The 23,260-nt window shown below is 43.4% G+C and overlaps 1 protein-coding gene across 10 annotated transcripts in view; it reads right to left on the bottom strand.

Annotated features, from left to right (window-relative positions):
• RAPGEF4 (Rap guanine nucleotide exchange factor (GEF) 4) overlaps positions 1–23,260 on the bottom strand; it is a 274,066-nt gene that overhangs the window by 64,400 nt on the left and 186,406 nt on the right. For all 10 annotated transcript variants that reach the window (XM_010843829.1, XM_010843832.1, XM_010843828.1 and 7 more), the window contains 4 exons: positions 7,220–7,304; positions 4,460–4,520; positions 2,016–2,092; positions 1,451–1,597 (listed from right to left, as the gene is read on the bottom strand). In XM_010843829.1, the coding sequence (XP_010842131.1) occupies positions 1,451–1,597; positions 2,016–2,092; positions 4,460–4,520; positions 7,220–7,304 (370 nt within the window). The remainder of the gene's footprint in view (positions 1–1,450; positions 1,598–2,015; positions 2,093–4,459; positions 4,521–7,219; positions 7,305–23,260) is intronic.

Genomic DNA, 23,260 nt, shown 5'->3' with positions numbered 1-23,260 from the left:
AAAGCTATGTGGCAAATAGCCCTCCACTCCACAGAGTTCTTGCATTCTGATTATCTTCTGAGGGCATATAGTTTTCTTAGGAGTGGCATGTTTTTAAAAATCAAAAGACTTTTAAAAATACCAGTTTGAAGCTTGTTAAAAATATTTTTCAAGTACATCCATGATAATGGTCCTAATCTGATTCTTTCAAAGAATTTTGTGGCTGAGTGTAAATTCCATGTGTGTAAACTTTGAAAAGTGTAAAGTTCAAATTTCAAATTCATTTAAAATAATTTATTAAAAAAATTTAGTATGCTTTTTCTCATCCTTTGGCTATTTGAAGAGACAGGATAACAACCAAGTCAAATTCCATATGGTGGATTTTTTTTTCCTATATTATTTAATTTTTTAACTTAATTTTGTTCACATTAAGAGAATATATTCCTAAGACAAATTTTGTTGTCAGGAATCTTGCCATGAAAGAGTAGGGATAGGTGTCCACACATAAAGAATGGGAATGAGATTATAAGTCATCATTAAATAACACCAAAGGTACCAGAAAGCATAGAAGGTGCATTGAGGATTTTAGCGGAGGATACAGAAGGATGCTCAGGCTGGGAGGGGCAGAGGAGGAAGCCTGCTCTGTGAGCTGGCAGGGATGAGAGCAAAGTGATCCTGGAGGGAACAGTCTCTCTGGGTGAGGGGGAGAGACCACAGGCCACCTGAAAGGCCAGGACCGCTGGCACGCTCTCAGATGCCCAGCAATCCATAGTCAGGCCTCCACCACTTAAGTTGGATTGGCCCTCCCAAGGGACCAGGAGCTGGCTGATAGCGAGAACCCAGGGATCATCTATTCTAAATGTCACCCGCTCTCACTAATACTGTCACAAGCTTCCATCTACCACAGAACTATTCTTCATCTACTTGTTGAAGTCTGAAATTCCTTGAGGGTGAATCAATTTGATTCACTTGAAAGGAAAACGCTTCGTGGAATAACCATGGTGGATATTAATTGCCGCTAACATGTAGTCACTAAATAAATTCAGAGGGTGGGAGAGGATATAAGGTTCAGATCTGGGAAGAGATAGGAGGTTTAGGATAGAGAAACATATGGAGAAGGAGGAGAGGACAGACGCAGAAGGGGGAGCCTAGGATAGCAAAGAGAAATGTCTCAGATTGTGATATTTTGCCAAGGCATCTCTGTGTTTTAATGCTCATGAACTGGTTCAGGGGTGTGCAGGTTATTTGGTCCGGAACAGTGTGACATATTTACAGCTTTACTAGACTATCACCTCTGAACCCCAGAACCCACACCAGCACACTGAACATACCAGGTCTGTAAGCAAGGCTCTTTGGCCCTAGAGCATTCATTAGTCACTGCGCTGCTCGAATAACACTACCATCAACCCTTCACTTATCAGGCAAAAGTGGAAACAGGGAGCCCCTCAGCCACACTGCACCTCAGACTCACCCTCAGGATCCGGTTGAAATCCTCCTTGTCTACTCTTAAGAAATGGCAGTTATCTTCTCTCAAGACGATGGAGGCAGCTCTTGGGGCATCATTCACTAGGGCTAACTTGCCAAAGTCATCGCCCTCATGCAGGGTACAGACCACACCCTGGAGAGAACAAATCATGCAGATGAAGGTGATCCCTGGAACAGGGCACACACCCACCGGCCTCACACCACAGGCCCCTCTGCCCCGAAAACACTGAATATATATCAACAGGCTGTACCCAGAGAAGCCATGGGGGAGGGGATCACAAAATTACATTATAGTGTTTCATTTTTCTTTCATTGAGTAACGTGTGCTAGGACCTAACTTACATACATACATTATAATCCATGAGTCCCAGAAAGTTCAGTGCTACTCTGAGTATAAAAATTTAGATAGTATATGATTAGAGAGGCTATAATGTCTTTTCTACATTGAGTACCAATATTGTAGCAAGTTTAACTGTAGCATTACATTCTTAATACTTAGAGCCAGTAGTAAATGCAGCATAATAAAGTTTCAAAAGAAAAAAAATATATACCTTGCCATAAATGACTACATTCACTGATCCTTTTAGAATAATGTACCAGGAGGTGCCTTCTTCCCCTTGGTTAAATACTAGATACAAAAAGAAAAAAAGACTTATGACAAGAATAGAAGCACATCAATATAAATTACAGCTTATCAAATCATCATTTTAAAGGCCTCAGAATTATGCATTTAATCCCAGGAGGGAAAAAAAAAAACTAGCAAATGCTAACTTATTCAGGTGGAATATTACTTCCTTTTCTTTAGAACATGAAAGAAACAGGAACACTGCACTCCTTGCTATGTCCTACAGATATATATTTACTATTAATTCTCCAGCAATCCATTCCTTAAAGCAATCCACTTCCCCCCACAACTCATCAAAACTTACTAAGCTATAGAACATCGTTTTTAAAAGTAATCTGACCAATAACATGAAATTTGTTTTCGTTTAGTTGCTCAGTCGTGTTTTATTCTTTTCCGGCCCCATGGACTGTAGCCCGACAGGCTCCTCTGTCCATGGAATTCTCCAGGCAAGAATACTAGAGTGGGTTGCCATTTCCTTCTCCAGGGGATCTTCCTGACCCAGGTGTCAAACCCACATCTTCTACATCAGCAGGCGGATTCTTTACCACTGAGCCACCAGGAAGCCCAATGTGAAGTCTGAAAACATGCAAATCAGCACTACATATTGTTGATGGATACATATCTACATATATTTTTAAAAAATGGGTTGGAATGATAATCACATGATATAGGGTATGAGTTAACTTGGAGAGGAAAAGAGAAGAATGAGATAAAAAAGGAAACAGAGACTCTTCAAATGTAGGATTTCATTTTTTAGAAAATATAAAAAATGAAAATATTAAAAAATAGAGTGTCAGGTTAGTACTTGATAAAAGTGTTTTTTAAGAAGGGGTTTGTAAAAATAAATAAATAAATAAAAAGGGGTTTGTAACAATCTCTAGTGATTTGTCTGAAATACTTAAATATTTCATAATAAAATGAAAACTGTCAGATTGAAGGAAAAGCACAAAAGAAGTTGTAAGTCACCAGTAATATAAACATTTTTTAAATGTTAATGTGAACCTTTAAAAAGTAAAGAAAAAACATTCTTTTTAAAGTAACTAGCAATATTAGATATACACTTTTGAGGACTAAAAGTAAAATATTTGAAACATCGATGTTAACTCTTTTTGCTTTTACAATTCATGGTCTCTGTTTATTTGACTAACACAGCTCAATCTGAAGAAAGAGCAAGATTTTCCAAAGATGGTCTCTTGAAAAGTTAATAGGTATCCATTAAAAATGTTTTCTATGTTTCATTAGGTTAAGGCGGTATCAGTTTAAGTGGTGTGAAATTTTTCCTTATTGTAGAACTCCTGAGAAACAGAGCATGCTTGTGTCTTGCAATTCTCCAAGAGAAATTAGAGGAGGCATTTCGTGTCCTGAATACCCCACTCACCATGTTTTCCAAGAATGGTTTTGTAGGATGAGTGGGAAATGCTAGTCAAAATAATTCTGCTCACATTTATAATATGAAATTTCAATTTCTTAAGAGGCCTTCTGGCTTCCCCGGTGGGCTCACACAGTAAAGAATCCACCTGCAATGTGGGAGACCTGGGTTCGACTCCTGGGTCAGGAAGATCCCCTGGAGAAGGAAATGGCAACCCACTCCAGTATTCTTGCATGGAGCATCCCATGGACAGAGGAGCCTGGCAGGCTACAGTCCATGTCGCAAGGAGTCAGACACAACTGAACGACTTAAGACTTTCACTTTCAATTTCTTGCTCCCATCTATGGTCATAGAACTAAACTACGACGTACTTACTGGAGAGATACTACATAGTGAACGTGAAGTGAAGTTGCTCAGTCGTGTCCGACTCTTTGCGACCCCATGGACTGTAGCCTACCAGGCTGCTCAGTCCATGGAATTTTCCAGGCAAGAGTACTGGAGTGGGCTGCCATTTTCCTTCTCCACTACATAGTAGTACTGCATAAATATCTGGGCAAAGAAATTCTCTCAGGCTTGCAGCTGATAGTGGAAGCGTGAGAAGCAAGCAGGAGAGTACGCTATTCTAACTAGCCTCTCAAGAGACAGATTAGGTCTTCCCAAGCCACAAAATTGAAGTGAGGTCACTGTGTGAAGGTTTTCCCTGAAGACAGTATGACTTCATCCCACCCTCTTTAAACACGACCTTGAGCCAGCAGGGGAGGGAGCAAGTAGAGATGCTGGCTGGTAAATGCTCCCAGGCTGGTACCTGACACCCACCAGGCTGCAAAGCCACAGCCATGCTGGGAATAATCACGGGTCCAGAAAAACAAAAACATGCCACGTGACATCCTGGCAAGTCTGTCTCAGGCCTAAGAAAGGGGAGCATTTACAGTCAGGCTCCAGGGGCACATGCTCAGGAGGGGGCAAGCCAGGCGCCGTGCACCATTACAGCCTTCACTTACACACAGTCCCTCCTTTGGCATGAGACTCAAAAATGAGAACCGCTGCCAACTCCCGTTTCACCTAGAAGAAAAAGAGAAAGAGTGCAGGGAAAAGGCAGATTGCGGGGTGTGGGGAAGGGACTTGCGCTCTTTCTGAACAGCGCTAACTTCCACCCAGCCGCCTCCCACTCTGCCTGGCTGCTGCTCCCACCTAGAACCACTTCCACGACACGTGCCACTAGATTTGTTTTTTAACTGAAATATAGTTGATTTACAAGATTTCACCAAAGTGATTCAGTTATACACATATCTATTCTTTTTCTGATTTTCCATTTTATTTTATTATAAAATACTGAATACAATTCCCCATGCTATACAGTAGGACCTTGTTATTTATCTATTTTATAGGTAGTAGTTGTATCTGTTGGGCTTCCCTGGTGGCTCAGACGGTAAAGTGTCTGCCTGCAATGCGGAAGACCTGGGTTCGATTCCTGGGTCAGGAAGATCCCCAGGAGAAGGAAGTGGCAATCCACTCCAGCACTCTTGCCTGGAAAATCCCATGGATGGAGGAGCCTGATAGGCTACAGTCCATGGGGTCGCAAAGAGTCGGACACGACTGTATCTGTCAATCTCAAATTCCAATCATATCCCTCCTTCCCTTCCCCATTTGTAACCATAAGTTTATTTTCTACATCTGTGTGTCTGTTTTATAAGTGAGTTCCTCTGTATCACTTCTTTTAGGTTTCACATATAAGTAACATATGATACATTAGCCTTTCTCTGTCTGACTTACTTCACTTGGCATGATAATCCCTAGGTTCATCCATGTTGCTGCAAATGGCAAGATTTTGTTCTTCTTTGTGGCTGAGCAGTACTCCATCGCATATGCATACCACCTCTTCTTTAGTCACACACTTGTCCATGAACAGTTTGGCTGCTTCTGTGTCTTGTGCCACTAGATTCTTGACACTTTTACAAAAGCTATTTTATATGCTCATTCATACAAGCTCAGCTTCCCAGAGACTGTTTACAACGTGGTCGCACGTGCATGAGACCTAGGCAGCTTCTCTGCCTATCTTTTGTCTTGGTGAGAGGGTGAGAGCATCCACAGTATCGTGTAACTCTTGCTCCGGGAGGTTCTTCCTTGCATCACACATCATGCGTACGTGCAAACATGTTGAAAAACTCTGTCTTGAAGTTGAATGATTAAGCTTAATGTGGGAAGAGATTTTTTAAAAAATATTTATTTACTTGGCTCTGCTGGGTCTTAGTCGTGGCACATGGCATCTTCAGTTGTGGCCTATGAGATTTAGTTGCCTGACCAGGAGTCGAACCCATGCCCCCTGCGTTGGGAGCAAAGAGTCTTAGACCCCAAGGGGGAAGTCCCTGTGTGGAGATTTTGATAGCTGTTTCTTTTTAAATTCCAAATTATGGTCCCAAATTATGGCTCTGTCTCCCTAAGAACCAAATAACCTGAGAACTTCCACAGTGCCTGGGGACCTGGAGTTTGAGGTAGAAGCCTCCCCCTCCTCTCTACTACCCATGGTTCTTCCAAGGCGGCGGAAGTCAGAACACATGCAGGGTGGAGACCCAGACAGCAGGTAGGGCACAGGGGTCTCCTGCACTCCCCTCTCCAGCATGAGCTTGTGGGGCCCCCGCTGCTTCCCCTACAGATGTGGGAGTTCCCTGGGTGAGGCCCCTGGGTGCTGGATGTATCCCACCACGGAGAGAGTGATGGTGACAGGGTGGTGGTGGGAGGGTGGGCTGGACCAGACCCTTGGATACCCCGGGTAGGTGAGCAAGCTTCCCGACCCGAGGAATGCAGGCAGGGGGAGCATGTGAAGGCAGCCCTGGCTGGGTTAAAGGGGAAGGTCTGCAGCACTCCCCCTGGGGTTGTGGGGAGTGCCTCTCTGCTCTCAGCAGAGACCCGGGCTTTACAGCCCACAGCGGGGACTGCAGACGCTGCCACCGAGTGACCCTCACAGCGTGGTATCACCTCGTGAGCTGGGAATGAAAGACCAGCGAGGCAGGCAGACACCGCTGACGAGCCTGGCATGTCATTTGCAAACATGGCATATAATCTGTAGGTGTTGAAACAACTTTTTATTATCATCATCCTCATTATTATTAATTATTACCATATAGGAGGCGTACATTGCCTGGAACTCATGTTTCTGTGTTCCTCCTATGGCAGGAGGCATTTCTGTCTGCTGCTTTTCTATAATATCCTAATCATGTAAACGTTCAGAGTCAGATACAGGCATTGGGCCATTTTCTACCAGCAAGTGTTGCTCTTATGCCCTAAAATACCTGAACCAATGCGCTTTGGCACCTTCTGCTTCTTTTCTCAATTTGGCAGCAAACCTGGGTGGAGTGGCCCCCTGGGCCAGGCCAGGTCATCTTGATTTCTCTCGCTGCTGCCCCATATGGCTCTTTATTTCATGCAAGGGACTGAAAACCTATCTTAAGGCCTGGCTCTGTGCTGAATTATGGCAGGTTCCAAGGCTCGGGAAGTTTGAAGTATATGCTCCAATTCCACTCACATCAGGCTGCTCTAATGTTTAGGGCAACTCCTAATAACGTAGTAATACTTGATCCTTCTTTGGTGATTGTATGTAGGTATAACTTCCTTAGCATCTCAGGAGAGTGAGAAGGGGTGATTTATGAGGTAGAATTTAGGCATCCCTGTTCCTCCCTCAGACTACAGTCCTCTCCCCCCAGTCCTAACAGTGCATTTAATTCAAAGTGCCCCCAACCATGCTCAGCTAAGAGACAACTTACTGTGGTAGAAAGATGGGATAAGGCTTTAATGTGAAGGAGTTCTTCATAGATAATTTCTAGGTCATCCATGGTCCTCTGTCCAGGTCTACAAAGAAAAAAGTAACAAGGAAATAATGAGCTAAAAGTCATTACTAGAGTTTGAAATACAGAAGGGGCTTCAGGGGCCAGTAAAACATGTTCAGGGAATTCTTAGGAGAAATCCTGATGAAAAGACCCTGGCAGGAGGAGAGATGATGCTATGATAATTCCTAAAGGGAATTTTGACATGAACCTGTTCCTTGATGGAAGGACACGGAAGAAATCAAAACTGCACCTAATCCCCTTCCCTTCCAACCTCAGAGGGAGGAACATCTCTGCTCACATCGTAGTTGGCTAACTTAGATCTCTTACTTTGTAGATGATGATTCTGCAAAATTACCTTTCATTACTACCTTAATCAAGATCAACAAAGTTATCTTTTAACATCACCAGGAACTGCTGGTTCAATCAACTTGATGACTGACACAAATTTCTTGGGATCCTATGTGGTATCTTAGCCTAGAAGAATAATGTTGCTATCACTATTGTTCTGGGTTGTGTAATGTGTTTCTACCACAGGACTTAAAGGATTTATATAAACAATGTTTTCTCACCTCCCTCTGGAGGTGAGGACATGAGATGAGCAGAAGGCAAATAGTGTGTGGAATTATTAAGAAAGGGAAAGTAGGGAAGAATACCTCACATTCCCCAAACTCTGTACCATGGTCTACCACTCTTCCATGAGATGTTAATCAGTATACTAGGCACAGTTTTTTTTTTCCCCCTATAATTTAGTCTAAAACTACTGTCATATACCTTGCCTTTAAGAATGAGGTTTGGACACATTATGGACATCTTGGCATGGGAGGACTGAGAGGATTTCTGATCATCTTTCATGTCAGTAGTTATTCTGAAATCTGTTCAGTTCAGTCACTCAGTCGTGTCCAACTCTGTGATCCCATGAACCACAGCACGCCAGGCCTCCCTGTCCATCACCAACTCCTGGAGTCCACCCAAACCCATGTCCATTGAGTCGGTGATGCCATCCAACCATCTCATCCTCTGTCATCCCCTTCTTCTCCTGCCCTCAATCTTTCCCACCATCAGGGTCTTTTCAAATGAGTCAGCTCTTCGCATCAGGTGGCCAAAGTATTGGAGTTTCAGCTTCAACATCAGACCTTCCAATGAACACCCAGGACTGATCTCCTTTAGGATGGACTGGTTGGATCTCCTTACAGTCCAAGGGACTCGCAAGAGTCTTCTCCAACACCACAGTTCAAAAGCATAAATTCCTTGGCGCTCAGCTTTCTTTATAGTCCAACTCTCACATCCATACATGACCACTGGAAAAACCATAGCCTTGACTAGACAGACCTTTGTCTGAAATCACGACTCGTGTTTAATTTTACATCAATGGGAAAAGGGATGATTGGTTAGTAATTTGGACCTTCTATTGCTCTCTGCAATATAAGGAACCCTAATGTTTTTGAAACTAAACAAACAAACAAACAAACAAATGTGTTATTAATTCTGAGAGCTCTAGGAAGTCACTCTCCACATTGGTGATCAGGTGGCATTTACTCTCAGCTAACTATTGTAGTCATGAGTGTTACTTATTACATAATCATCACCTGTGTTATACACTCTCCCAAAATTTCAGTAACTTATAGCATTATTCAATGTTACAATATACAAAACTTATAAACCTCAGTGAGCTACCAGTGGTGTTCCATCATTACACTACTATAAAGAATGTTCTTTGGGAATTCCCTGGTAGTCCAGTGGTTGAGACTCCATGCTTTCCTTTCATTGACGTGGCCTGGGCTTAGTCCCAGGTCAGGTAACTAAGATCCACAAGCTATGTGGCATGGCAATTAAAAAAAAAAAGTAAATCTTTCCTTGATCAAGTAAATTCAGAAAGTCTTGCTGCTGTACTGAGCAGAGCACTGAATTTAGAGTCTGAAGATCAGGTTTTAACCCTCGTGCAACCCCTGACCAGTCACGTGACATCAGAGACTCAGTTTCTTCTGTAAACTGGGGACAATATCTTTGTGAGAGTAATGTGAGAGCTAAAGGAAGCAGCAAATAGGAAGGTATCTGCATATTCATTTGTGTAAGTGAAAAAAAAGCAGCAGCCTGATATCTAAAACTCAAGCCCTTGCCTAAGAAAAATGAACTTAAAAATTAAGTATGACATTTGGTTCAACAAATTATATCTAGAACTTAGTCAATTGTTAGATAAGTACTTTGAGCTATTGAAAGTGAATTATAAATATTCTAAAATAGTTGCATTAGATAATTTGTAACCATATCGTGGATCAAAAGGGGGCTAATTGGAAGAAAACTCTTTTTATACCTTGGGCATTACGTTCTCAAGGACAGCTTTAACATGAACCAAAGAATACGATAGCCTTCTCTTACAGAAACAAAGAGGACTGTTTCTATATTTCCTAATCCTGCCTGTACAAAGACAGGTACTAAATCCATGAACCAGGGAGATGCCAGCCAAGTTCACCTCCTGCCAAGGATTATCACTTAAGGACACATGTGGAACGCAGAAAGTAGGGGGACCCACAGACACTGAAGGAAAAGCTATGGCCACAGGGATTCTGAAGGAGCCAGGCCTTCTTAGTAAGGGGCCTAATCTACTACTTGACTTAGACATGGGGATTTTGAAACTGGGACCCTTGGAGATTTAAAAGTCAATTGAGTCACCTCAGTCCATCTACTGCTGTAGAGGCAGCCAACGCGAAAGCCTCAAGGTGGGCGTAATAGGATTATGGCTCTTCAGCATGAGGAGCAGCCCTGCTGTTCCTGCTTCTTGACATCAGCTGCAAATAGCATGGACCCTCCTAGAAGCTTGGCTAAAGGAGAAAACAGTCACCAAGTCTCATTCTCACCTCCATGGGGGGCGGGAGTGGGGGGCTACTACGGAGGGAGAAGAAAAACCTATTTGGGAAAAGAAAGGTCAGAATTTAGCTCTAAAATCTACATCTGAATTTAGATTCAGAGTTGAAATTTGGGGAGCAGATGTCTACAAATTTAGGAAGAGGGTTCACATAGTATCAACATGAAATCCACACTGATCAAGTCTTACAGATTAAAAAATTAAGTGCTGCCTTTAAGATCAACAAATCCCATTATGTTAAAAATCACTGAATTTCATCCAAGAGTTAAAATATGATGAACAATGTGCCCTGCTGGCTCGCTTCCTGTCTGCCAGGCATCTCTCCTCATGTCTTTCATGGTCTGTTGTTTCTCTGTTCACCTCATGAATTGTGCTGTGCCCCAAGGCTGTCATCAGCTCTGTTCTCACTTCCTTCTACCTTGTCTCCCTGGGAAAAGTCCCCAGCTTTCATCTATGTGATGCTGAGACCTAAATTTTAATCTCCAAACAGATTTCTTTCTTGAGCTCCAATAGCTTTCTGACCATCGATTCCCAGACAACCCATAAACTCAGTCTGTCCAGAAGTGCTCCCTCATCATCACACAAAACTTTTTCAGCTGGTCCCAGTGGACCTTTCTAGACTCATCTCTCCTCTCTTCACACCTTTCCTCCTGGCTAACGTGCTCTGTGCTCGAGGCATAACCGGACATGTCTCCAGTTCTAAAACATGCAGTGCTCTTTCACACCTCTAAGACTCTTCACATGTTCTTCTCTTTGCCTGGGATATGTGTTTTCTGCTACAAGCCCAGCTCAGATGTCCCCTCTCTGAGGCAAAACTGGTTCTCCAAAATTTACTCTTCCAAGGCACATGGTCAAACTGCTGTCGCAATTGAAACATACTATGCAGAATGTTATTTGCTTAGAAATCCATGACTCTACACTGCTCTTCTCAAGAGAAGCAGCATCTGGTAGTACAAAGGGCACTGTGTTAATATCAGAAACAGGATTTGAGATCTAAAATAGGAACTTCCTAGGTACCCAATTGGTCTAATGCTTGGTTCCTACATCTGTAAAAATGGGGATAATAAATAGGATTGTTGTAAAGATCGAATGAGCTAATATACACAAAGCACTGATACACTGGAAATATGGTGCCCATGCAGGATGACATGATAAAGTGGGAGGTGTTCAATACGTCTCATTGGATGAATGCACAAGTTCCGCGATTTCTGCTGAACTCAGGGTTTGCCCGGGGGAGGTGGCAGCAGTACCAAGGACCAGTTCTTGTTCTGTATCCTGAAGGCCTTACACTCTGTTATCCTCCCCACTGAAGGTCCAGTAAGACAAGATGCCCATGACCCCATTCTCTTTGACTATAGTACACATATGTGACATGGTAAGCAGTTAATTATTAATGGAGGGAGGAGACAGGATGAAAATGTTGGACCTGACCTCTTACTCCAAATCCCATTCAAAGATAGAAATTTTTTTTATTTTTTTGGTAGGATTATAAATTTACTCATCCAGTTTTTTTTTAATTTAATTTAATTTTTTAACTTTACAATATTGTATTGGTTTTGCCATATATCAAAATGAATCTGCCACAGGTATACATGTGTTCCCCATCCTGAACCCTCCTCCCTCCTCCCTCCCCATACCATCCCTCTGGGTCATCCGAGTGCACCAGCCCCAAGCATCCAGTATCGTGCTTCGAACCTGGACTGGTGACTCATTTCATATATGATATTATACATGTTTCAATGCCATTCTCCAAAATCATCCCACCCTCTCCCTCTCCCACGGAGTCCAAAAGACTCTTCTATACATCTGTGTCTCTTTTGCTATCTCGTATACAGGGTTATTGTTACCATCTTTCTAAATTCCATATATATGCATTAGTATACTGTATTGGTGTTTTTCTTTCTGGCTTACTTCACTCTGTATAATAGGCTCCAGTTTCATCCACCTCATTAGAACTGATTCAAATGTTTTCTTTTTAATGGCTGAGTAATACTCCATTGTGTATATGTACCACAGCTTTCTTATCCATTCATCTGCTGATGGACATCTAGGTTGCTTCCATGTCCTGGCTATTATAAACAGTGCTGTGATGAACATTGGGGTACACGTGTCTCTTTCCCTTCTGGTTTCCTCAGTGTGTATGCCCAGCAGTGGGATTGCTGGGTCATAAGGCAGTTCTATTTCCAGTTTTTTAAGGAATCTCCACACTGTTCTCCATAGTGGCTGTACTAGTTTGCATTCCCACCAACATACTCATCCAGTTTTAAGAAATTATCAGCTAAAGCTACCCCGTCTAAATCAAGTTCAATGGGGGCCTAAACAGAGATGACCATCAAAAACCAAGCAACACCTGTTGGACTGGATCCTTGTTTTGGTCAGAATTTTGTCTGCCATGCTAAACATATAATAGGAAAGATGTTTTAAAATCCAAAACAGCACTGAAAATAAGTCACACCACCGTGACAAACCCTAAAATAGTGCTATCAGCAAGATCAGAGTGTTTCGGGAATTCTTGGGTGATGGGAAGCAGATGGGGACAGAATGGCTGAGAGAGGCCTGGAGACAGACACAGCTCTGCACTCACAGAAGGAAACCCACACAGGAGGAAGATAGCGCTGCTGATAAGACAAGGGCAGGAGAAGGTCCCAGGGGTTCATCACATCACTGCCCCGTGCAGGGCAGGGGCTGGCGAGCAGCAGGCTGCCCAGGCTCCAACTTGAGACCTGCCAAGACAAATGTCCAGGAAGGGCCTGAGAAGGAAGCAGAGCCCTGGGCCCTCCTGCCAGACACAGAGGAGGGGGAGAAGTGGGAGCTCTCCCAGGAGGGACTTCCTGGGAAGGGCTCCATTCCTGGGAGAGCCTCCTGAGTTTGGCAGCTGGTAGGAGGACAGGAGGGAGGGGTTCAGCCTGCCTGCTCCCCATGTGTCTCTCATAGGAAGCAAGGCCTGTCCTGAAGCACAGCCCCCACTGCCTTCAGGGGTTGGGGTGCTGTTGGCCAATCTGCAGAGACCCACGTGGAACTCATTCTACCCCTGGTCCTCCATTCATCGGTAACAAAACCAAGAAATAAAGACTTCCATGGGGCTTGCTGGATGCCCCGGAGAAACCCATGACAGCCATGTGAAACCAAATGGAACAAAGCCTAGAAACAGTTTAGTCTCTGAGTCCTAAATACCACTCTGAATGAAAGGGGAAAAAAACGAACAACAACAACAACAAGCCTGTGGTCTACAGTGGTCAGTGTCATCACAGGGCAGGCCACTGTCGCTGGGTGATCCACCCAGACAGCAACCGTCCTTTTGGTCCTGTTTACAGCACATGTTTTAACGAGGTGAGAGAAGTCAGGACGGCAAGGTGAGCAGAGACTGGCTTTAGAAAATGAATACCTTTACAGCTGAAAAAGCAACAAAAGCATTCATTGGAGGTGTGCCGTGAGGGGTTTCCATCAACATGTTGTTAGGGTGAAGGTTGAGGGAGGTCCCGGGGAGGAGGCCAGATGGAGCCGAGGTCGGTGTGACCATCCTGTGTCCATGAGTGGGAGTCAGATGGGAGCCCCTCCCCCAGCCCAGCGGCCCTAGAGCTTGTGGCTGCAGCAACAGAACAGGCCAAGCTTTGGCGGGGACGCCGGCTCAGAGCTGCTGTGCCATCTGGTGCCTCAGAAAAGACCTCTCTGCTCTGGCCTCAGACAAAGCTTCTCCCCTCCGTGTGCGCCACCTACTTCCCCACCATCACCACTGAACAAAGTCGCGTTTTACAAGCAGGTTTCTTGTGGCAGACAGTGGCATTGAGTACCTCTCATGCTTTGGTCTTTGTAGGGGCAGACAGGAAAGAAAAATGGAAAAGGGATCCCACAAATCAGCTCCCAGCCTGTTCAAAGAGTCATGAAAGGGTCCCCAGGGCTGAAGGCAATCTGGCTTTCAAGAGCCAAGGGAACACTGTGCCCCGATCGAGCAGGAGGAGGGACCTCACATGTTACCTTCACAGAGGACCTGTGAGGCCAGGGAAGTGAATCAGCTCTCTGGCTGCTCTGAGTGGCAGCACGTGAATGTACCTGGTCTTTACTTGTCCTTCTCCAGATGTCACAGGGAGAGGCATTAGGCATCCCTGCTTCTTTATAAACCTGCGTGGTGCCACATTGATGGGGATTTGTAGGATCCTGCTGGGGAAAGGCCTAGTTTCTGCAGGGGACGCATTCTGGCGGCAATGTCTAGTTACAGACAAGATAATAAACGGGGATAGAGGGAGAGGCATTTTCTACATTAAAGGATGGAAGGGCTCAGGTGATATTGGAAGCTGCTGGTAAATACAGTTTTATCAAGGAATTTATCAAGGTCAGAGACACAGCTCTTTGGTTATTGGAACGTGGATAAAATGAGGGATTCGCCCGGCACCAAGCAGGCATGCTGGCATGGCCAGTGGTAACCTGGGCAGGTGAAAGACAAATAACCCAGTTCTTCTAGATTTGTCATCCAGTAGACCTATTCCCTGGCGCATGGGAAAAATACCCAGAAAAGTCAATGTTATAAATATGTAAGACCTGGTCAAGCACCAAAATAAAGGAAATGCTTTACTATATTTTTCTTGGGGCTGGAATGCTTTATTTTGGTGGTAACACTCCACCTCAGTCCACCTGATTCTCCTGCTTTCAAGTCATTTCTCAAGCATGGGTCACTTTCCAATGCTCTTAAAAGATTTTCTTGAGATTCAACTCTTCCACTTCCCTTAAAGTTTGGTGTGGTTTCCCACCCCCTTGTCTAACAAACCAGCACAACGTGTTTGCTTCTTTTCTTCACCTCCCAGGACACTTGCTTCTTAAGAGTTAGCTCTTAAGTATTTGAGACATTCCCAGAGCCTGGTGATGGGCCATTTAAGGTATCCTCCCCCACTCTGTTGGCTCATTTCCCTGCTACACCACAACCCTCTCACCTTACTCTCAACCTAGAAAAGGACATTTTAAGCTTATCAGATACATTTTCTCCATTCTGTTTTCAAGGTTTTTGGTCATCTTTACTATCATTATTCTGAATTCTTTTTCAGGTATGAGAGAATTTATTAGAGGATACTTAGGAAGCCAAGCGGAGAAGGCAATGGCACCCCACTCCAGTAGTCTTGCCTGGAGAATCCCAGGGAAGGGGGAGCCTGGTGGGCTGCCATCTATGGGGTCGCACAGAGTCGGACACGACTGAAGCGACTTAGCAGCAGCAGCAGCAGCAGCAGGGTTAATTCTCTGGTAGTCTAGAGTCTTGGAGTCAGTGCTCCTGCTCCAAAGGCTCAGGGCTTGTTCTCGAGTTTTCCGTGGTTCTGTATATTCTTTTCCAGTGGTCAGGTACTCTGGTCTGCTCTCAGCTGGAGTTCTGCAAGCATTTCTGTATCTGAAGGTGTATTCCTGACATATCCGTGGAAAGAGACGTACTCCACATCCACCTACTCCTCTGCCATCTTGTTTTTCCCTTTTAAGCTTATCAGATACAATTAGACATTGTCTAGTTCTGACTGCAAACCCTGTGTACATGAGGATTCTTCCCTTCTTGTGAAGTCAGAAATGAATGTGATTTAGCCTGCTGTTAAGGGTAAAAGCCTTTGGAGAGAAATTTGGGAGAAATGAGGTCATCCTCATTTCTTTACCTCATGTCCTCATCATCAGGACATGGGGTAAAGATTCCATAATTCAGTGCCTCTGAGGCCTAAGTGTTTGGGGACATTGTGATTTGAGGTTTTTCAAGTTCAGAAGCTAAATACGCCAGAAATTCTTCCAGCAAAAGTGTTTACTATCAGAGCACAATAGAAGTGTACCATTAAACCTTTTCAAAGGTACAGCCACAAATATTTTCCTTTAAAATACCTAAGCAGCAAGTTGAGAAAAGCAAATTTGGATGGAAGCAGATAGTTATAGCTACCTGTATTTGTGTATGAGACATATATATCAGATAGAAAATGCAAACATTTTTTGAGGAGATGCTATGTGGGTACATTATTTTTCCTTTATAAAAATTAATTCTTCATGAATCAGGGACAGAAAGATATTTCTTTGCATTCCACTGCTTGTTCAGTAAATCCACCAGAGAACTTGAAGCTATCTGTTAGAGATGAAATATTATTATTCATGAAAAAAAAAGAATGAAATTGGATTTGGAGTAAGCAGACTTGGGTTCTGTCTCTGGTTCAGCTACATATACTACTGCGTGATGAAGAAGACACTCAGAATCCACTAAGCTCAGTTTCTCCATCTGTAAATTGTGGGTAATAACATTAGCACTACTCAGTTTGCACAGTTAGGCTGAGGTTCAAAGAGGGGATGTAAATGAGGTCACTATATATAAAAGGTATAGTGCAAAGCATATTTAATTATTACGTTTGTCTGTGATCCTGACTTGTGTGTTGATATGAATTTTTTCTACAGTAGATGATATATTTGAACTTCATTCAGGTCTATATGGGCTTCCCTGGTGGCTTAGACGGTAAAGAATCTGCCTGCAGTGCAAGAGACCTGGGTTCGATAGATTCCCTGGAGGAGGGCGTGGCAACCCACTCCAGTATTCTGGCCTGGAGAAACCCATGGACAGAGGAGCCTGGTGGATTACAGTCCACGGGTTCACAAAGAGTTGGGCTGAGCAACTGAGCACAGCACAGCATAGGTCGATATAGTCATCATTTAATGAACTGAGACTAGTCTGTAGTAACTATTTTAAAATCAGATTTCCATGACATGTTTCCTCAACAATGCTCAAAGAACAAAGCCAAGAGACCGTTTTGAAGCCTTTTTGGCCTGGGACAGGTGGTAGACCGCAGAACAGAACACAGGCTCAAGTCAGAAAGACCTGGACCAAATCCCGAGTCCTCCTCTTTCAGGATAAACAACAAGTGATTTAACATAAGCCTCATCTTCCTTATTCATAAAATGGGGATAATATTAATCACTACCTCAAAGATCTGTTGAAAGAATAGAATCAGACAGCTGTTGAGCACAGTGCCTAGCACACATGTGCTCGGTAAACGTTGGCTGTAATTAAATACTATTGTAGTTGTTTTTCCGTTTACAATCCCTTGTGAAACTGGGAGAGAGTAAGAAAGATAGCGCTGCTGCTGCTGCTGCTAAGTCACTTCAGTCGTGTCTGACTCTGTGCGACCCCATAGACAGCAGCCCACAAGGCTCCCCCGTCCCTAGGATTCTCCAGGCAAGAACACTGGAGTGGGTTGCCATTTCCTTCTCCAATGCATGAAAGTGAAAAGTCAAAGTGAAGTCACTCAGTCGTGTCTGACCCTCAGCGACCCCATGGACTGCAGCCTTCCAAGCTCCTCCATCCATGGGATTTTCCAGGCAGGAGTACTGGAGTGGGGTGCCATTGCCCTCTCCAAAGATAACGCTAAGTCGTGTCCGACTCATACGATCCCACAAACTGTAGCCCGCCAGGCTCCTCTGTCCATGGGATTCTCCAGGCAAGAATACTGGAGTGGGTTGCCATTTCCTTCTCCAGGGGATGAGAGTAAGCAGGTATTAAACTCATGTTATAGTTTAAGAGACTTGTAATCTGACGATGTTGGGGGACTTACTGGTAACTTGGTAAGACCAGAATCCAGGGCTCTTGTGCTTAGTATGGCTTTCACTTTATTTAGCAGACTCTCAGGTCAAATGCATGTATCTCAAAAGCTGTCATTAATTTCTCAAAATACCATTAATTCTCCTCTCAAAAAAACTCAGTATCCGGCATTCTGTCTTTAGTCTCGGGCCCTCCAATCCATTCTCTACAGATAGCAGAGAAACCTACCTACTGCAAAGCTGGCCATGCCACTAGTCAACGGTGCTCCAAATGGCTATAAAATAATACACAGACACACAGAGAAGCAGATCCCCTTCAACCTGGCCTCAGCCTAACTCTCCAGCCACATTTACCCACACGCCTGCTCTGGGGGCACTCCTTTGGCTCCTTACTGGAACTTAATTGACATTTTTCTGGCCCCACACGCCCCTGCACCCCTGCTAGGCTAGGAATTCTTTCTTCGTTCTAGGAAGAAGGGCACTTCTTATTTTCTTCTGTGGTTAAAAAGAAAGGGTTTGAGAATCAACCTAAACACCCAACGGTGACAAACTGATCGCACTAAGGAGTTTTCAAAGGATAGACTACTATGCACCTATTAAAAGCCCCACCTTTTAAAAAATACTTATGGTTAAGGGAGAATGCCATGCTATATTATTAACTGTAAAAAGTTAGGAACTGAAGAATAATCAAGGGATAGGTACCAAAATGTTAATGATAATAATCTCTGGAAGATGTGATTGGCAGGTGTTATTTATTCTTCTTTGACCCTTTTTAGTACTTTCCAAATTTTCTATGCAATGAACAGATCAACTTGAACATTAAAAAGGCATAACAATCTTGAGGCAATCTAATAATGATGCCTAAACTGTAAACTGTGGTGTTGGAGAAGACTCTTGAGAGCCCCTTGGACTGCAAGGAGATCCAACCAGTCCATTCTGAAGATCAGTCCTGGATGTACTTTGGAAGGACTGATGCTAAGGCTGAAACTCCAGTACTTTGGCCACCTCATGCGAAGAGTTGACTCATTGGAAAAAACCCTGATGCTGGGAGGGATTGGGGGCAGGAGGAGAAGGGGACGACCGAGGATTGGATGGCTGGATGGCATCACCAACTCGAAGGACATGAGTTTTTGTGAACTCTGGGAGTTGGTGATGGACAGGGAGGCCTGGCGTGCTGCGATTCATGGGGTCGCAAAGAGTCAGACATGACTAAGTGACTGAACTGAACTGAAACTGTAAACGGCAGCTATATCCATCTTTTTCTATCCCAAATCTGGGTCCTAAGAGCATCAATCCATAGGTTGGTTCTTGGGCATGTAAATATGAGAAACAAGGAGTAAACTGCTTTCATAGGGCGAAGGCAAATCTAAACTCTAGAAACAGCCCACTTAATGCAGTCATTTCTTCTGGTAAATTCCAGAAACTTACACTTAGGGCACAGCTGTCTTTTCAGGAAAAACAAAGGCAAAGTTCATCATGTGCTGAAGGAAAAGACTCCATAGTGAATTTTTTTTATTTCCTCAGGATCAGCTCTTTTAGTCATGCTTCTGTTTTCATTTGATTTGCATCTAAGGATGGACTTTTTTTCACTCTGAACATTCTCTTGGCATACCCCAGCAGAAATCACAAGCCCAAGCACTAATGGTTTTAGGCTTGCTAATCTGGGTTCCACTGAAGAAACAAATTTTCCTATAACTATCAGGATTTCAAATATCACACCCTCCAAAAATAGCTTGGGCAGGTAAAGACTATTAAAAACAGGCTCTGCTAATGAAGAGAAAACACACAACCTCTCACGTGCCCTCTAGAGCACATGTGTGGAACAGCAGGTGGTGGCTGTCTAAACAACTCTTCCTTCTGGTATTTTCTCGTATCACTTGATTATCTTAAATTGTTTCCTTTCAATCTTATGTCCCACAGTATATGTTAGAAAATATTACTCAAGCACATGAAATAAATGAATTTAAGATTATGAGTTTCTGACCATTTGGTAGACCTAAACCTGCCAGCATTTCAAATATACATATATAATTTATATAAATATATATATATATATATATTTGTATATATTTCCTGGTGATTGCAGCCATGAAATTAAAAGATGCTTGCTCCTTGGAAGAAAAGTTATGACAAACCTAGATGGCATATTATAAAGCAGAGACATTACTCTGCCAACAAAGGTCCATATAGACAAAGCTACAGTTTTCCCAGTAGTCATGTATGGATGTGAGAGTTGGATCATGAAGAAGGCTGAGCACCAAAGAATTGATGCTTTTGAACTGTGGTGTTGGAGAAGACTCTTGAGAGTCCCTTGGACTGCAAGGAGATCCAACCAGTCCATCCTAAAGGAAATCAGTCTTGGATATTCATTGGAAGGACTGATGCTGAAGCTGAAACTCCAATACTTTGGCCACCTGATGTGAAGAGCTGATTCATTTGAAAAGACTCTGATGCTGGGAAAGATTGAAGGTAGGAGGAGATGGAGATGACAGAGGACAAGACGATATGGCATCACTGACTCAATGAACATGGGTTTGGGCGAGCTCCAGGAGATGGTGAACGACAGGGAAGCCTGGTGTGCTGCAGTCAATGGGATTGCAAAGAGTCAGACACAACTGAGCAACTGAACAACAACAACAAATACAAATGTATGTGGGCTTCCCCAGTGGCTCAGTGGTAAAGAATCTGCCTGGCAATGCAGGAGACTTCAGAGACACAGGTTTGATCCCTGGGTCAGGAAGATCCCCTGGAGGAGGGCATGGCAACCCACTCCAGTATTCTTGCCTGGAGAATCCCGTGGACAGAGGAGCCTGGCAGGCCACAGTCCCTAGGATCACAAAGAGTTGGACATGACTGAAGTGACTGACTACACATAAATTTATATATAATTTATAAAATACATATAAAACTCAAATATATATACATATATAAAATTTCATTTCCCCCCCTTCTGCTCAGGCCCAATTGACAAGCTTCTAGGCTTTTAGGGAGTTTCAAAATTTCAGACAGACCAGAATTAGATTCGGGAAATGGCATCCACTCATTTCCCTCCTGCCTGAGGCTGTTTTCTGATCGACAGCTTCCAGTGGAGAGCTAGGTCTCACTTTACTCGAAAGAGGAAGTTGGGAGCCTTGTATGGCAAGAGCCTTCTTTGTCTCCTTGAAGCCTCTTTTCGTCCAGCCGGCCTCAAGCTTACAACATTCTGTTTACCTGCTCAGTCCACATCTCTTTGTCCAGTCCCTCTCCGAAGTACTTGCTCAAAGGCAGCCAGAATGTATGTTTCTGCTGGTAAGGGTCTCTACTGTATCTATTTGCTGTAGGGTAGCCTCTTGTTTTTAGACTTATAAACAAAGCAAAATCAAAACAGTAAGCTGCAGAAGCTCATTTTAGGTTTGCTGGCCCTGTCTGGAAGCTGCAACAACAGCGCCATCAAACTCTCACTGTTGTACAGCACTTACCCCCAAAAGCCGCCCAGGTCTGCACCTGTGAGGCTGGGTGGGCATTGTGAGCCACTATGCCTGCCACCACATAAAAAGCTAATTTCGCATTCAGAATATATGTTTTTTTTCAATACCAATAGCAACAAGAGTGTGCCAAAAAATTTCCCCTGAAGCTCTATTCTGTTTTTTAAACTACAGAACATTCTTTCATAGTTTGACAGTTAAAATGCCGCAGTTAATGTAATAAACAGAGAATTTTTCTAAGTAGCCTGTCAAAACAAGTGACACTTTTTTTTTTTTTGCTAGCGAGTCTCAGATTCAGAACAATAGGAAGTACCTTTCAAAGCAACATCTTCATTATACAATCAAATTCTCAAAGTAATCTTCTCATCAAAGAATATTGTGTTATTTCTTTCCCAGTAATTATCAGAGTTCTGCAACCTCCCTGGCAGTGGTGACTATTATAAAATGCAGCTGTGCTGAGTTACAATATTGGGGGGTCCTGCCCCGGTCAATATGGAACCAATGCAGCTCATGCCTCCACATTTCCTAGTGACTTGGCAGTTTGGGCAGTCAAAAGTCAACATTTCCAGGACCAGTGAATATACCATCAAGTTCCCAGGAGGAAAGGGCTCAGCTGTTCTCTGCAAGGACAGCAGAGACACCAGTAATTCTTGATGAACTCAGCTCATTTTCTTTCCACTTAAAGTACAGTAGAAGTTTCAAAGGTTATTATCTGATAAAAAAAATGGGGTGTGTCTGTGTAGAGTCGGAAGTCTGTCTCATAAAATTAGATTCCTTCTTTTTCACTTTTCCATCTATTAGGGACGGTCATTCACATAGAAATAAAAGCTAAGAGTACTGAGTCACAAGAAGAACTAGCAGTTTAATTTCAATGTTTGAGGTTTCATAAAGCCTGAAAAGATGGGACAATCCTAAGGGCACCCAAGATGATGTATCTTGGGATACTCATGAAACCTGTACTCTACAGCCAGAGATGGGCTGGAAAAGTCCAAACTGTGTAATGTAACTTTCTCTGAAGGATCTCTGAGTTAGTGCTGTATGGAAGGAAAAGAAATACAGGCTACTCTTTCTAAGGGAGACTCATGACATCAGCTCTCAGGCTCTTGCAAGGGTGAATCAAACAATTAGCATGAATATCCTTAGCATGCTGTCTTCCTTCCACACAGCCAACGCTCAATATGTTTGTGGCATCCAAATCTAATTTGGGAGTGCCTAATCCCCACCAACTGTATAAAAAAGATCTTCACGACCAAGATAATCACGATGGTGTGATCATCCTGACATGCCTCTTGAGAAACCTGTATGCAGGTCAGGAAGCAACAGTTAGAGCTGGACATGGAACAACAGACTGGTTTGAAATAGGAAAAGGAGTATGTCAAGGCTGTACATTGTCATCCTGTTTATTTAACTTATATGCAGAGTACATCATGAGAAACGCTGGGCTGGAAGAAGCACAAGCTGGAATCAAGACTGCCAGGAGAAATAGCAATAACCTCAGATATGCAGATGACACCACCCTTATGGCAGAAAGTGAAGAGGAACTAAAAAGCCTCTTGAAGAAAGTGAAAGAGGAGAGTGAAAAAGTTGGCTTAAAGCTCAACATTCAGAAAACGAAGATCATGGCATCTGGTCCCATCACTTCATGGGAAACAGATGGGGAAACAGTGGAAACAGTGTCAGACTTTATCTTTTTAGTCTCCAAAATCACTGCAGATGGTGACTGCAGCCATGAAATTACCCCTTGGAAGAAAAGTTATGACCAACCTAGATAGCATATTGAAAAGCAGAGACATTATTTTGCCAACAAAGGTCCGTCTAATCAGGCTATGGTTTTTTCAGAGGTCATGTATGGATGTGACAATTGGATTGTGAAGAAAGCTGAGCGCTGAAGAATTGATGCTTTTGAACTGTGGTGTTGGAGAAGACTCTTGAGAGTCCCTTAGACTGCAAGGAGATCCAACCAGTCAATCATAAAGGAAACAAATCCTGAATATTCACTGGAAGGACTGATGTTGAAGTTGAAGCTCCAATACTTCGGTCACCTGATATGAAGAGCCAACTCATTAGAAAAGACCCCAATGCTGGGAAAGATTGAAGGTAGGAGGAGATGGAGGA

The sequence above is a fragment of the Bison bison genome, unplaced genomic scaffold, assembly GCF_000754665.1.
Source record: "Bison bison bison isolate TAMUID 2011002044 unplaced genomic scaffold, Bison_UMD1.0 scf7180017864190, whole genome shotgun sequence".
In the NCBI taxonomy this organism is placed as follows: Eukaryota; Metazoa; Chordata; class Mammalia; order Artiodactyla; family Bovidae; genus Bison; species Bison bison.
Note: the sequence above shows the minus strand (reverse complement) of the source record. Positions and strands in the feature narration are given on the sequence as shown.